Source organism: Ctenopharyngodon idella, chromosome 18, assembly GCF_019924925.1.
Source record: "Ctenopharyngodon idella isolate HZGC_01 chromosome 18, HZGC01, whole genome shotgun sequence".
NCBI lineage: Eukaryota > Metazoa > Chordata > Actinopteri > Cypriniformes > Xenocyprididae > Ctenopharyngodon > Ctenopharyngodon idella.
The window spans coordinates 13,208,409-13,221,882 of NC_067237.1; the positions used below are offsets into that span (position 1 = coordinate 13,208,409).

At 40.2% G+C, this 13,474-nt stretch overlaps 2 protein-coding genes across 9 annotated transcripts in view; both read left to right on the top strand.

The window, feature by feature from the left end:
- Positions 1-13,474, top strand: part of gas8 (growth arrest-specific 8) — a 122,114-nt gene that overhangs the window by 79,148 nt on the left and 29,492 nt on the right. For 3 of the 5 annotated variants that reach the window (XM_051871035.1, XM_051871032.1, XM_051871036.1), the window contains one exon: positions 968-1,169. The exons of the other annotated variants lie outside the window; for them this stretch is intronic. In XM_051871035.1, coding sequence (XP_051726995.1) covers positions 968-1,114 — 147 coding nt within the window. In that variant the 3' untranslated portion in view covers positions 1,115-1,169. Of the gene's footprint in view, positions 1-967; positions 1,170-13,474 lie in introns of those variants that run through there. 5 annotated transcript variants of the gene reach the window in all.
- LOC127500105 (xaa-Pro dipeptidase) overlaps positions 3,887-13,474 on the top strand; it is a 294,666-nt gene continuing 285,078 nt past the window's right edge. For all 4 annotated transcript variants that reach the window (XM_051871030.1, XM_051871028.1, XM_051871031.1 and 1 more), the window contains exon 1: positions 3,887-3,893. The gene's annotated coding sequence lies outside the window, so the exon portion shown is untranslated. The remainder of the gene's footprint in view (positions 3,894-13,474) is intronic.

Below are 13,474 nucleotides of genomic sequence, written 5' to 3' on the forward strand. Positions count from 1 at the left end.
TTTTTTGGCGCACCAAAAATATTCTCGTCGCTTTATAATATTAATAATAAACCACTGTACTCACATGAACTGATTTAAATATGTTTTTAGTACATTAATGGATCTTGAGAGAGAAATGTCAATGCTGGCTATGGAGGCCTCACTGAGCCATTGGATTTTAACAAAAATATCTTAATTTGTGTTACGAAGATGAACAAAGGTTTTATGGGTGTGGAACGGCATGAGGGTGAGTAATAAATGACATTATTTTCATTTTTGGGTGAACTAACCCTTTAAGGATGATAACAATACAGTTCTAAAAATAACTGTAAATATAAAAGAATAGCAGAGTTTACAACACAACTATAACGATAATGGCACAGACAAACAATATCGTTGGAATGACTTTCAGAATATTTTTTCTAGCTGATGAATGGTAAAAACATTGACAGCCAATCAGAATCCATCCTGCTTTAAAGAGCTTGAGCATTTAAAGCGGCAGACGACAAAACTGCAGCATGCGCTTAGAATAAACAGAACAATGTTGTGCATTGGTGGATGCTGATGTAGTTATTGTTGCAGTTATCGTTATAGTTATTGTTCTTGGTGTGAACTGGCCTTTAGACACTATATAGTGCTTCATATGTTCCTGTCCTGTGGATGCTCTGTGATACGTCAATGGCAGAAAATTAAACAGTTTGATACTTTTTGATACTTCCATTTGCTGCTTCATCAGATCTGTTGACAGGAAATTCACAGTCAACTCACAATCAATGTGTATGTGTGAATTGGGCTGAAACTGGAATAAAGATGTTACAATAATGTGACAGGAACCTCATTTGTCTACGAGAATGGATATTGAAATGAAAGCTTAATTCACTAAACTCTGACTAGATGTTGATTATGTGACAGGCAAACTACCTAGTTTAAAATAGCATGTTTAAAAATATCTGTAGTTTTAAGTGTAGTTGTCTATTTCTATCCACAGGCCTATAATGACCTGCTGAAGACTTCTGAAGCAAAGCTGCAGGAATTTGGGATCCATGTGGAAGAACTAGGCTTTAAGCCACTCGAAAGTATTGTTGGACAGAGTCTTGGTCAGGGCTCTGCTGCCCTCGTTTCTGCTCCAAATTAGCAGCAAAGGGAAAAACACATTTTATCTTAATAAAATGATCAAATGTTATTCAGAATGTTTTGTAGGGTTTTTTTTTTTTTTGTAACACTTTATTTTACTGTATCCTTATTTATGTAACATGTAGTAATAACTATGCATAATTAAACCCTAAACCAAACCCTTATCCTAACCCTAACTCTAGTAAGTACATGTAGTTAATTAATATTACTCTGTACTTAATGTATAATTACACTGTAAGGTATGTTTCACACCGCACACGTAACAAGCGTGTATTTTTTTCGGTGCCCATGCAGAGGTGGCGCAGCAGCGCGTAACTGGAGCATAGCAGAAGCGGCAGTGTGGTGATTGTTTCTTTTAGTTCTTTTTCAAAATGACTGAGAAATAACAACTCTCACCACAAAATCCTATGGGCGAGGTGTTCCGTGTTTCACAATCACCATATGACATTCAGCGCTGTGAAAAACAAAATTATAAAATACACAAAATCACATCATTGCCAGGAGTTTTTGCCCAAACTTCAAAGGCCTGTTTAATTGATTAAAACAAGAAGTAGCCTATATCTTAACTTTAGGATTACTTTTTCATGCAAGCATATATACAGTTGTGCTCAAAATTATTCATACCCTTGGTAAATATGACCAAAGAAGGCTATGAAAATAAATCTGCATTGTTTATCTTTTTGATCTTTTATTTTAAAAATCTACAAAAATCCAACCTCTCATTGCAGAATAAGAATTTTAAATGGGGGGAAAATCTCATTATTAGAGAAAAACATTTCTTTCATACACATTGCTCGCAATTAATCATACCCTTTTATTCAATACTTTTTGCAACGTCTTTTTGCCAAGATAACAGCTTTATATTATATGACTATTATATGACTTCTAGCAGGGACAGCCAGGTTTTGATTTTTTATCTGTTGGTATTTGATAGAATCCGTGATGCCATGTATCTGAACAAGATGTCCAGGACCTCCAGCAGAAAAATAGGCCCACAATCTTCCCTGCTAGAAGTCATATAATGGGCCGTGGTTGGATCAGGACAATGATCCAAAACAAACATCAAAACTAACACAAAAATGTGTCACTGAGCACAAAATGAAGTATCTGCCATGGTCGTCCCAGTTCCCTGACCTGAACCCTAAAGAAAATGAGTGGAGTGAACTGAAGAGAAGAAGCACCAACATGGAGCTGGGAATCTGAAGGATCTGGAGAGATTCTGCATGAAGGAATGGTCTCTGATCTTTTGTCAGGTGTTCTCCAAACTCATCAGGCATTATAGGAGAAGACTCAGAGCTGTTATCTTGGCAAAAGGACGTTGCAAAAAGTATTGAATAAAAGGGTATGATTAATTGTGAGCAATGTGTATTAGAGAAAACATTTCTTTCATAATGAGATTTTCCCCCCATTTAAAATTCTTATTCTCCAATGAAAGGTTGGATTTTTGTAGATTTTTAAAATAAAAGATCAAAAGGATTAACGATGCAGATTTATTTTCATAGCCTTCTTTGGTCATATTTACCAAGGGTATGAATAATTTTGAGCACAACTGTATATATAGAGAGAGACAGAAGTAGTATATAAGAAGTACACGGTTGCATTGCATGCAGCAGAGTACAGAATGGACTATACTCAGAGTATAGAATGGACTAGAATGGACGTGACAGAATGGACTATACTCATCTGTATTTGCAGTACCAAGTCGCAGTTCAGCTGTGCGTGACAAACGCTGACAGTGTGAAAGCACAACGGGCGCATGCTGCTCCTGCTTTGCATACATACAGCTTCAGGTAAATATACAAATATTGAATAATCAAACACTTCATAGTCTTTACTGAATAAATTATAAATTGAATATAGATTAATCCTTATTAAAGCTACAAAAGTTATTCAGTTTGTTCTTTGATTAACATTAATGACAGCAGCAGGTTTATTAGGCTGCTGTCACTTTAAGACCTGATGCACATGACGCAGATCTGACACATCCTATTTTCTCTTTATGTTCATTTAACATTTTTTACTAATATAAGGCTGCTTATGAGGATACTCAACAAAACTAGAATTTTGACATATTTTTTTGTTTTTGTCCATTCAAGTGCGAAAGAGAACTCAATGGGGCACTATAGCACGCTGTCTGAAGCGGCATTCTGTGCGTTTCGGGTCTTCGTTCATAGAGAGCCGCTTCACAGATGCCAGTACAGATTTTTTATTTATTTATTTTTTTGTCTTATCACACTTGAATATTTTCTGATCATATACTGTAGTGCAGCCAAAGGATGAAAAAACGGATGCTGCATTAAATATTTTTAACACGTTAAACTGAAAAAAAAAAAAAAGTGTCCCCAGATTGTGTCTGTGAAGTTTCAGCTCAAAATACCTCACAGATCATTTATTATACCATTCCATTCTTTTTGGGGGGGAAGCAAAAACATGCTGTTATCGTATGTTTACCTTTAAATCAGGAATCTGAAACTCAAATCGGCCTGGAGCCATTTATGAAATTTACATAGGGGTGTCATTTTAACATTTAAGTACTGCAAGAAAGCGCATTGTTTCATTTTTTTTAAATTCCATTACTAAAATATTTTCATCATACATAAAATGTAAACAGCAGCTGCAATACATTTTTTATATACATATAACATTAGTGCAAACCTTTTCCTCTTACTTTATTTTATCTCATACAACTTATTAAAACTTTGCACTGAACTAATATATGCAATCCCCATTTGCACACTATTCTATTTCTTGCTATTTCTTATATTTGCTCACAGCTGAGCCACATTTGCCCTGATCACAGATGAAACCCTGAGTAGGGCATTGCCAAGCCTGGACCTATACTTACATTTATTAAAATTCATAGTCAAGAAAAGTTTCTTGAAAAGAAATGTTACCTGACTGAATACTTTAGACAGAGAAAAGGTTGGAGGTACTTCTGTCAGAACCTGTCCAGTCATATATGGGTACGTATGTATAAAACTTCTCATTAATGCTCTGAAGAATAGTCTTAAGTTTTGACTTAAGTGTCAAAAAATTCTTAGTAAAGAGTAGGACTTTTCTAAGAGTAGGAGACTTTTATAAAGAAGCTAAAAGCAACTTTTAGTAAAGTCTAAGACTGATTCTTAAGTGCTGACTTAAGTGTTGTGAACTAAGGACTGCAATGATGTCAACTCAAAATGGCCACCCTCAACCTCTGAATCAGCCACTAGTGAGTCTGCAAGCGTGAAGTCACAGCTGCACAACACCAATAATTTAATGTTTTTATAAAAAAAAAAAATTAAAAAAAACATTTGGTCCCACTTTATATTAAGTGGCCTTAACTACTATGTACTTACATCAAAAATAAGTACAATGTACTTATTGGGTTCATATTGAATTGCAAAAAACTTTTGCTGCTATTGAGGTGGGGTACGGGTAAGGTTAGGGAAAGCTTTGGTGATATGGGTAGGTTTAAGGGTAGGGGTGAGGTGTAAGGGATGGGTCAACAGTGTAATTACAAATGTAATTACAGAAATTAATTACAGATGTAATTACATGCAGGTGTTTTTAAAATATAAGTACAATGTAAAAACATGTATGTACACAATAAGTGCATTTTATCAAATGATTAATTTAAATGTAAGTACATAGTAGTTAAGGCCACTTAATATAAAGTGGGACCAAACATTTTAAAAGACACTGAAATGTTTTAATATTTAAATTTATTTTTAAAAATAGCTTTGCATTGTACAAAATTATCACAAATTAGTATTGATGGTGTGGAATCTTTTTCTATTGATATATGTCTCCTCATTTACATATGGAGCAATGATGTGTCATGAGTTCCATCAATGGCTCCAACAACTCCAGGGAAGCCCACAGTCAACATAAAAGTGCCTTGCTTTTGCTGCATGGTTTGATGGTCAGTTGGAAAGTCAATGAACTGCCATAGAGTAGTGGCCAAATGTGATGTCCAGCCATATGAAAATGGACATCTTCAACCTTAATTCATATATTTCTTTAAATGTGTTAAAGATGTAAGCATATCGTGTAGCTGTGCTTGGAGTCAATTGTTTCATGTGATAATGAAATAAAATTTCAAATTATTTTTGGCCAGGCTGTCATACAAAGGAATTATGAACACATGCAAAAACAAGAGGACCAATGAAATATTAAAAACGAATTATGTTGTAGTCAATGTATGTTTTTTTCTGAGATTTTTTAAACTGTAGCTGTAGTTTTCCTTTTTTTGCCAAAAAATTTAGTCAGATAAATACCTTTGTTTAGTTTAGTGTTTTATTCTTCCCTCATATTTTAAAATTGTAGGGTCATTTAAAAAAAAAAAAAAAAAAAAAAACCTTTGCACATCAATTTTGGCCACTACATTTGGTGTGGTAAGTTTAGCAGTAGTACTATCTAAGAGCCTGCATACTGTGGACTGATGGGTCCAAGTCATCACCGGTGCACTGATGCATTTTTACAGTTTCCAAAAAAGTTAATTACTATTTTCATTTCTACAGTCAGAGCATTCATTTGTAGAGTGGGAGAAGTTGTTACATTTAAAGTTATAAAAAGTTTATTCAAAATCATTAAATGTATTCAAATTCATTAAATTTATTAATTATTGTTTAAGTAATATTTATTACATTTATTTTTTTTTTTTTTTTAAGTTATTACATTTCTTATTAGGTCAGTTACAAAAAGAATTGTCAATCAAGTTTATATCGTTTTATCAGCTCCATGTCATCATATAACTCCGATGCATCATATCTTCATCTCTGCTGCCATCTTGTTAATCCTAACTAGGTTAGGAGACCTCTCCAGCACTCTTAAATAATTTAGGAGCTGAGACCTAGTCTAACACTTAGGAACCTTTATGAATCACACGTATTCTTAAGTTTAGGAATGAGTAGGGCTGGGCGATATGGCAAAAAATTAAAATCTCGATTTTTTTCAGAACGATAGATGGATTCACGATTTCGATTTCGTTTTTTTATTTTTTTTTTTATTATTTTTTTTTTTTACTGTTTAACTAGTCAACTTAACAACAATCAAAACAATCATGGACTCCTTCGGATGTTACACCAGACAGACAGTAGTTCATATTTGACATAATTAACATATTTCTGGCCCAAGAGTACTCGATCTTTCTTTTTTTTTCTTGAACTCATTGACTCCTTCTGATGTTACATCAGACAGTATGGGATCAAATTTGTGCCCAAATAAAACGAACAAACCTTTTGCTAATATCTAGTTTATTTCTTAATATTTCTCTTGTAGCCCATACATAGCAAGATGTAGCTGTTAAACAAGTTGTTTTTTTTAAATGAGGAGTTAGCTTATTACAGCGCGTCGGTAATGCGTGATGCGCTATAAATTATTGCGGGGCAAATTAAAATGTTAATTTAAATTCTAAAAGTAGTCTCATCATCATCATTCAGATCATCGCGGGCCTGGTATGTGCTATTTGCAGCACGTTTCTGTATTTGCTTGTGTTGTGAGTATTTGCAGTGTGTTTCTGTATTTGCTTGTGTTGTGAGTACTTGCAGCACGTTTCTGTATTTGCATGTGTTGTGAACTTTTGCCGCGCATTTTTGTATTTGGTTGTGTTGTGAACTTTTGCAGCACGTTTCTGTATTTGCATGTGTTGTGAACTTTTGCAGCACATGTGTTGTCAAACTGATGAAGACTTTTTTTTTGCTATTTAGTTGATTGTTTTTTATTTTCAGAGTGTTTTTCTCATTTATCAATGTATATTTTTGTTAATATTAGCAAAAGTTTTGTTCGTTTTATTTGGCACAAATCTGATCCCATACTGTCTGATGTAACATCAGAAGGAGTCAATGAGTTCAAGAAAAAAAAAAAGAAACAAAGTTCAAGATCAAGGGCAGGTTCTCTGGTAGCCAGATCATCCTTGATCGCCTCAGATAGACCATTTAGGAAACACACAGAAATGTGCTGCAAATAGCACATACCAGGCCCGCGATCTCAAGCCCAATTTGCCGATGTTTATTCATATCAGATACACATTGTGTAAGTAACTATAAAGCTTACTCACTCTATTGTTCTCCCAGTTCACCGGCCACATGTATTTCGGGACAAATGGATGAATTCACGTTATATATATTAAGATCAAGGTCATTATATAGGTTTTTAAATGACAAAACACTCACTTGCACATATTTGAGAATCGGAATATCAGATAGTTGATGACATGATGAGAAGAGCAATACATCTGTCATACAGTGTGGCCGGCTGGCCGCAGTGTGTCACGTGACAATCATGACGTGTCGTCATGGAAACAGTAAAGGGAAACGTTCTAAAATAACAGTCGCCTTAACTCTGGGAGGTCAGCCAGAATGTTTTAAACTTATGTGTGAAAGGGTTATTTTAATTTTAATTAAATTTAGTTCAAAATTTAATCTAATTTCCTCCCAACATCCATTTTCAAATAAAGTCGTTGGGTGACAGTTGTCAGTTCGTGTAGTGTGTAACCTCCTGTTGCAGATCATTAATGTAGTGTGAACACCACAATGACTTCAAGACTCCACAGCAAGTCACGTAGTCTGAACAGCACAGCGATCTGCCAACGTTTAAAGTCCTGTAGTGTAAACTTGGCTTAATTCGCAAATCTTTGCACAGATGCCACACATCATTAACACATTAACAAGTCAACTTTATTTATACAGTGCTTTTTACAATGCAGATTGTGTCAAAGCAGCTTTACAGTGATAACTGGTATATAATTTTGGCTGCACAGCAGCTCTTATAGAAAATGGTGTCAATGCAGGCAGATGCAAAGCACTGTTGAATATCAAATGTCAAGTGTCCCCAACTAAGCAAGCCAAAGGCGACAGCGGCAAGGAACCCAGACTCCAACAGGTGACATCAGGTGGCAAACAGGTGTTAAAAATGGAGAAAAAAACCTTGGGAGAAACCAGGCTTAGTCGGGGGGCCAGTTCTCCTCTGGCGAACAGTGCTTTGTTATGATTCAGGCAGCTATCATAAGTCCGATGGGATCGCAACATTCAAAGTATTTATTCCAGTTCCATCCAGTTGAGGATCGTATTCATCACGCCGGTATGGGCGGTTTGTTGAGGACCTGTGCCACTGGCTGTTGTGTCGATGAAGCCTTCACAGTGGATGATCTAGTTGACTCAATCTCTGCTGATACTTCAGGGCTGCGTTGTGGTCGTGTCAAGGCGCAGGTCCTCGATCTCACCTGGATACGGCCCGGATCCGGTTGACTACGGTAAACCTCTGGATAAATTGTAACGAGTACATCTAGTGTTATAGGAAGTGTTCCCGGTTCTGGCTGACCTAATTTATGCAGCCTAACAATCCTTTAACGGATTTGAAAATATAAATTGATAATGTGTTATGTGTATGCCAGGTTAAAGAGATGCATTTTTAGTCTAGATTTAAACTAACAGAGTGTGTCTGCTTCCCGAACAATGCTAGGAAGATTGTTCCAGAGTTTAGGTGCCAAATAGGAGAAGGATCTACCGCCTGCGGTTGTTTTTGATATTCTAGGTATTATCAGCTGGCCTGAATTCTGAGATCGCAATAGACGTGTGTCAGAGTTTTTGCTTTGTAATGCTTTATTTTGGCCACTAGATGTCACCATTGAACTCTCATGTCTAAAATTTTCACCTTCAGTAATCAGTTCTATTGTTTTCACATGTGTCTCATTCTGTGCAGTGTATTTAAGCTGTGCTCTTTCCCTGTATCTTTGCTTGGTTATTGTGGTTTCCTAAGCAAGTTGCTGCCATAAGTTTGCTCCTGTTCTGAAGACGTTTTCTCCTGTGCCTTTTTGGAGTATTTTCCTGAGTTTGTTTTTGGAAGTTTTTTCCTGAGTTTTTGTTTGGAAATCATTTTCCTTTTGGATTTTTTGCTTCCTTTTGGACTGGATACTCTTCTGTTTTTGTGACTGCACTGAAGTAAGGGATTATTGTACCCTGTTTCTATTTTTTAATAACTACTGGGTTCATCTCCTGCCTGTGGCTCAGTGGTAGATAATTAGACTGTCACACCAGAGACCCGAGTTCAAGTCCCGGTCTTGACAGAATAACCAAGCCATAATGAACCCAGAGACACCTAATCCTCAAGAACTTCTTGCCACAGTGGCTCAGCATGAATCCACAGTTCAACGCCACGAGACAGCTCTAGCTCAGCAGGAGACTTTGATGGCTAAACACTCACAGGTGCTGACTGATCTCATGACTTCTATCCATCAGATTTTTGACCAGCTGCCTTCCACTTCTGCTACTGCTTCTGCTGCTTCTGTGCCTCTCCCAGATTCTCAAATGCCTTCTCCTTTGGGTGAACCTCGTCTACCTCCCCCGCAACGTTTCTCGGGTGATCCCAGTGCATGCGATGGGTTCCTGACTCAATGCTCTCTCACGTTTGAACTGCAACCATCTTCCTTCCCCTCAGATCGGGCCAAGATTGCATATGTTATTACCCTCCTTTCCGGTAAGGCCCTCTCCTGGGCAACAGCTGTCTGGAAGGCACAGGCACCCTTCTGTTCAAGTTACACTATGTTCGTAGAGGAGTTCAAACGAGTGACCACCCTCTCAGTGGCCGGCAAGCCTCTAAGAAACTTCTCACCCTTCGACAAAATAATGCCAGTGCCACTGATTATGCCATACAGTTTCGGACAATTGCAGCGGGGAGTGGCTGGAATGATGAGTCCCTCATGGTGTGTTTCCTGAATGGTCTATCTGAGGCGATCAAGGATGATCTGGCTACCAGAGAACCTGCCCGTGATCTTGAGACTCTTATCGATCAAGCAATCCGGTTGGATAATCGCTTGAGAGAGAGAAACCTGAACCGTCCTTCTGTTTCCACCCTGTCTGCCAGCCCTACTCCTGTTCAAATGCTACCAGTGCCCCAAGATTCCTCTGAACCTATGCAGTTGGGTAGGACTCAACTTTCTCCTTCAGAACGAGACCGTCGTATGAGGGAGCGCTGTTGTTTATATTGTGGATTGTATGGTCATTTTCGTTCCACCTGTCCAGAGCTCTCGGGAAACGCCCGGTCCCGCACAGGCAAGGAAGGACTGTAACGGGAGTAACACACACTACTTCACCTTCCAACTCTGGGTTGTTCCTTCCCATCACACTCACTTGGGGAGACCAAAAACACATACTCCAGGCCTTGATTGATTCTGGCGCAGCCGGGAACTTCATGGATATTTCCCTTGCCAAAAGTCTCCAGATCCCCACTAATTCCCTTCCTGCTCCCCTAACTGTGACAGCCTTGGATGGAAGACCGTTAGCTCCTGGGAAAATAACCCACCTCACCTCTCTCCTTTGTCTCTTCACTTACCAGCACCAGGAGAGAATGTGCTTTCAACTAATACAGTCTCCAGAGTTTCCTGTTATCCTTGGTTACCCCTGGCTCCTCCAGCATAACCCACACTTTGACTGGTCCACTGGCGCACTCCTCAGTTGGGGTTCCACATGTCAGACTACATGCTTGGTCCAGAACTCCCCTGATCCTGTTCTCGAGTCTCAGGAACCCCTAGATCTGTCTCAAGTCCCTACTCAGTACCACCACCTCAAGGCAGTGTTCAGCAAAAGGAAGGCCACTTCCTTACCTCCTCATCGCCCCTACGACTGCGCCATTGAGCTACTCTCTGGAACCTGTCCCCCCAGAGGTTGCATATTCTCATTGTCCTCCCCTGAACACACTGCTATGGACAAGTACATCAACGAATCCCTTGCAGCAGGGATCATCCACCCATCCCCTTCCCCTGCTGGAACGGGGTTCTTCTTTGTCAGTAAGAAGGATGGCGGACTTCGGCCATGTATTGACTACAGGGGACTCAATAAGATCACTATTCGTAACCGCTATCCCTTGCCACTAATGGCCACTGCCTTTGAAATCCTTCAAGAAGCTTCCATCTTCACCAAGCTTGATTTACGCAATGCTTACCATCTTGTGCGCATCAGACAAGGAGATGAATGGAAGTCTGCCTTCAACACGCCCACTGGACATTATGAATACTTAGTCATGCCTTTCAGTCTCACTAATGCTCCTGCAGTCTTTCAAGCTCTCATTAATGACATTCTCAGAGACATGCTCAACCAATTTGTGTTCGTCTACTTAGATGATATCCTCATCTTCTCAAGTTCCCTCCAAGAGCATGTGAAACACGTCAGCAAGGTTCTCGGACGCCTGCTGGACAACTATCTGTATGTCAAACCTGAGAAATGTGAGTTTCATGTGACGCAGGTCCAGTTTCTGGGGTTCATCATCAAGCATGGCCAGATTCAAATGGACCCTCAAAAAGTTCAAGCAGTTGTGGATTGGCCCTCCCCCTTGTCGGTAAAGGAAGTACAGCATTTCCTCGGCTTTGCCAATTTTTATCGTAAGTTCATTCTGAACTTCAGCTTTGTAGCAGCTCCTTTATCTGCTCTTACCAAGGGGAACACAGCTGGCTTTTATTGGGGACCTGAAGCAGAGTTGGCCTTTAACAAACTCAAATGCTGTTTTACCTCTACACCTATTCTTATTCTCCCGAACCCCAAGATTCCCTTTATCATGGAGGTCGATGCCTCAAATGTAGGAGTTGGAGCTGTGCTGTCCCAAAGGGGTGCGGACAACAAGCTGCACCCTTGTGCATTCCTTTCCCACCGCCTTACACCGACTGAGAGGAACTATCACGTGGGGGATCGAGAGTTACTGGCAGTTAAACTAGCACTTGAAGAGTGGAGGCATTGGCTTGAGGGGGGCCAAACACCCATTCCAAGTGCTTACGAACCACAAGAACCTGGAGTACATTCAGCAAGCTAAGCGACTCAACCCCCTGCCAGGCACGTTGATCCTTATTCTTCAACCGATTCCAGTTCATCTTATCCTACCGCCCCGGCTCTAAGAACCTAAAACCTGATGCGTTGTCCCGAGTTTATGTAAACGCTCCTCAAGAAGATTCCATTACACCAATTATCCCTAGTTCCAAGATAATAGCTCCTATCAGGTGGGAGCTGGAAAGTACTGTGAAACAAGCCCAAGCCAGAGAACCTGACCCAGGAGGAGGGCCTACTAACTGTCTGTTTGTCCCGAAAGCTGTCCGCTCCCAGATCCTCCAGTGGGGCCACTGCTCACGCCTCTCTTGTCGTCCTGGCACTTCTCGTACCCTTGAGTTCCTCCAGAGACGGTTTTGGTGGCCAACTATCAAGGAGGATGTCGCAACATTTGTAAACGCCTGTCCCATGTGCAACCAAGGTAAAGCCTCTCACCGTTCACCCCAGGGGCTATTGCACCCTCTTTCAATACCACATAGACCTTGGTCTCATCTTTCCATGGATTTTATCACTGGACTACCACTATCACAGGGCAACACCATTATCATGGTCATAGTTGATAGATTCTCCAAGGCCGCCCGGTTTGTTCCTTTGCCCAAACCGTCCACTTCAAAAGAGACTGCTGAATTGATTATAACCCATGTCTTTCGAGTCTTTGGCATTCCACAAGACATTGTCTCTGATCGAGGACCCCAATTTTCCTCTCGTTTCTGGCGGGCGTTTTGTCAATCTTTGGGGGCTTCAGTGAGTCTATCTTCTGGGTTCCACCCAGAGTCCAATGGGCAAACGGAGAGGCTTAACCAAGATCTTGAGACTACCCTGAGGTGTATGGCGGCTAACAACCCATCCTCTTGGTCTTCCTTCATCATGTGGGCAGAATATGCTCACAACACCCTTCACTCCTCTGCTACAGGCATGTCCCCTTTCGAGTGCCAGTTCGGGTATACTCCTCCACTGTTCCCTGAGCAAGAAGTGGAAACTGCAGTTCCCTCCGCTCAACAGTTCGTCAAGCGCTGCCGCCAGACATGGAAAAGGGCCAGACTCAAGCTCCTTAAGGTCTCTCAGCAGTACCAGCACCAGGCTAATCGCAGACGCAGATCTGCCCCCACTCTGCGCCCTGGCCAAAGAGTCTGGCTCTCCACCAAGAACATTCCCTTGCGAGTGGAGTCCCGTAAACTTTCCCAGAGGTTCATCGGGCCTTTTAAGATTTCCAGGAAAGTTAACCCAGTTACTTATCGTTTATACTTGCCTAAGTCTTTAAAGATAAATCCCACTTTTCATGTCTCACTGTTAAAACCTGTTTTGTCTTCTCCTTTTCTTGCGAAAGGTAAACCTCCCCCTCTTCGTATCATTGGTGGCCAGCCAGCCTACACAGTCCACCGAATACTGGATGTCCATCGAGTACGTGGGTCCCGGCAGTATCTTGTGGACTCGGAAGGCTATGGCCCTGAGGAGCACTCCTGGGTCCCTGCAAAGGACATTTTAGAGCTGTGCTCTTTCCCTGTATCTTTTCTTGGTTATTGTGGTTTCCTTTGCGTTTAAAAAAGATTAAGGAAATTAATCCAATGCCA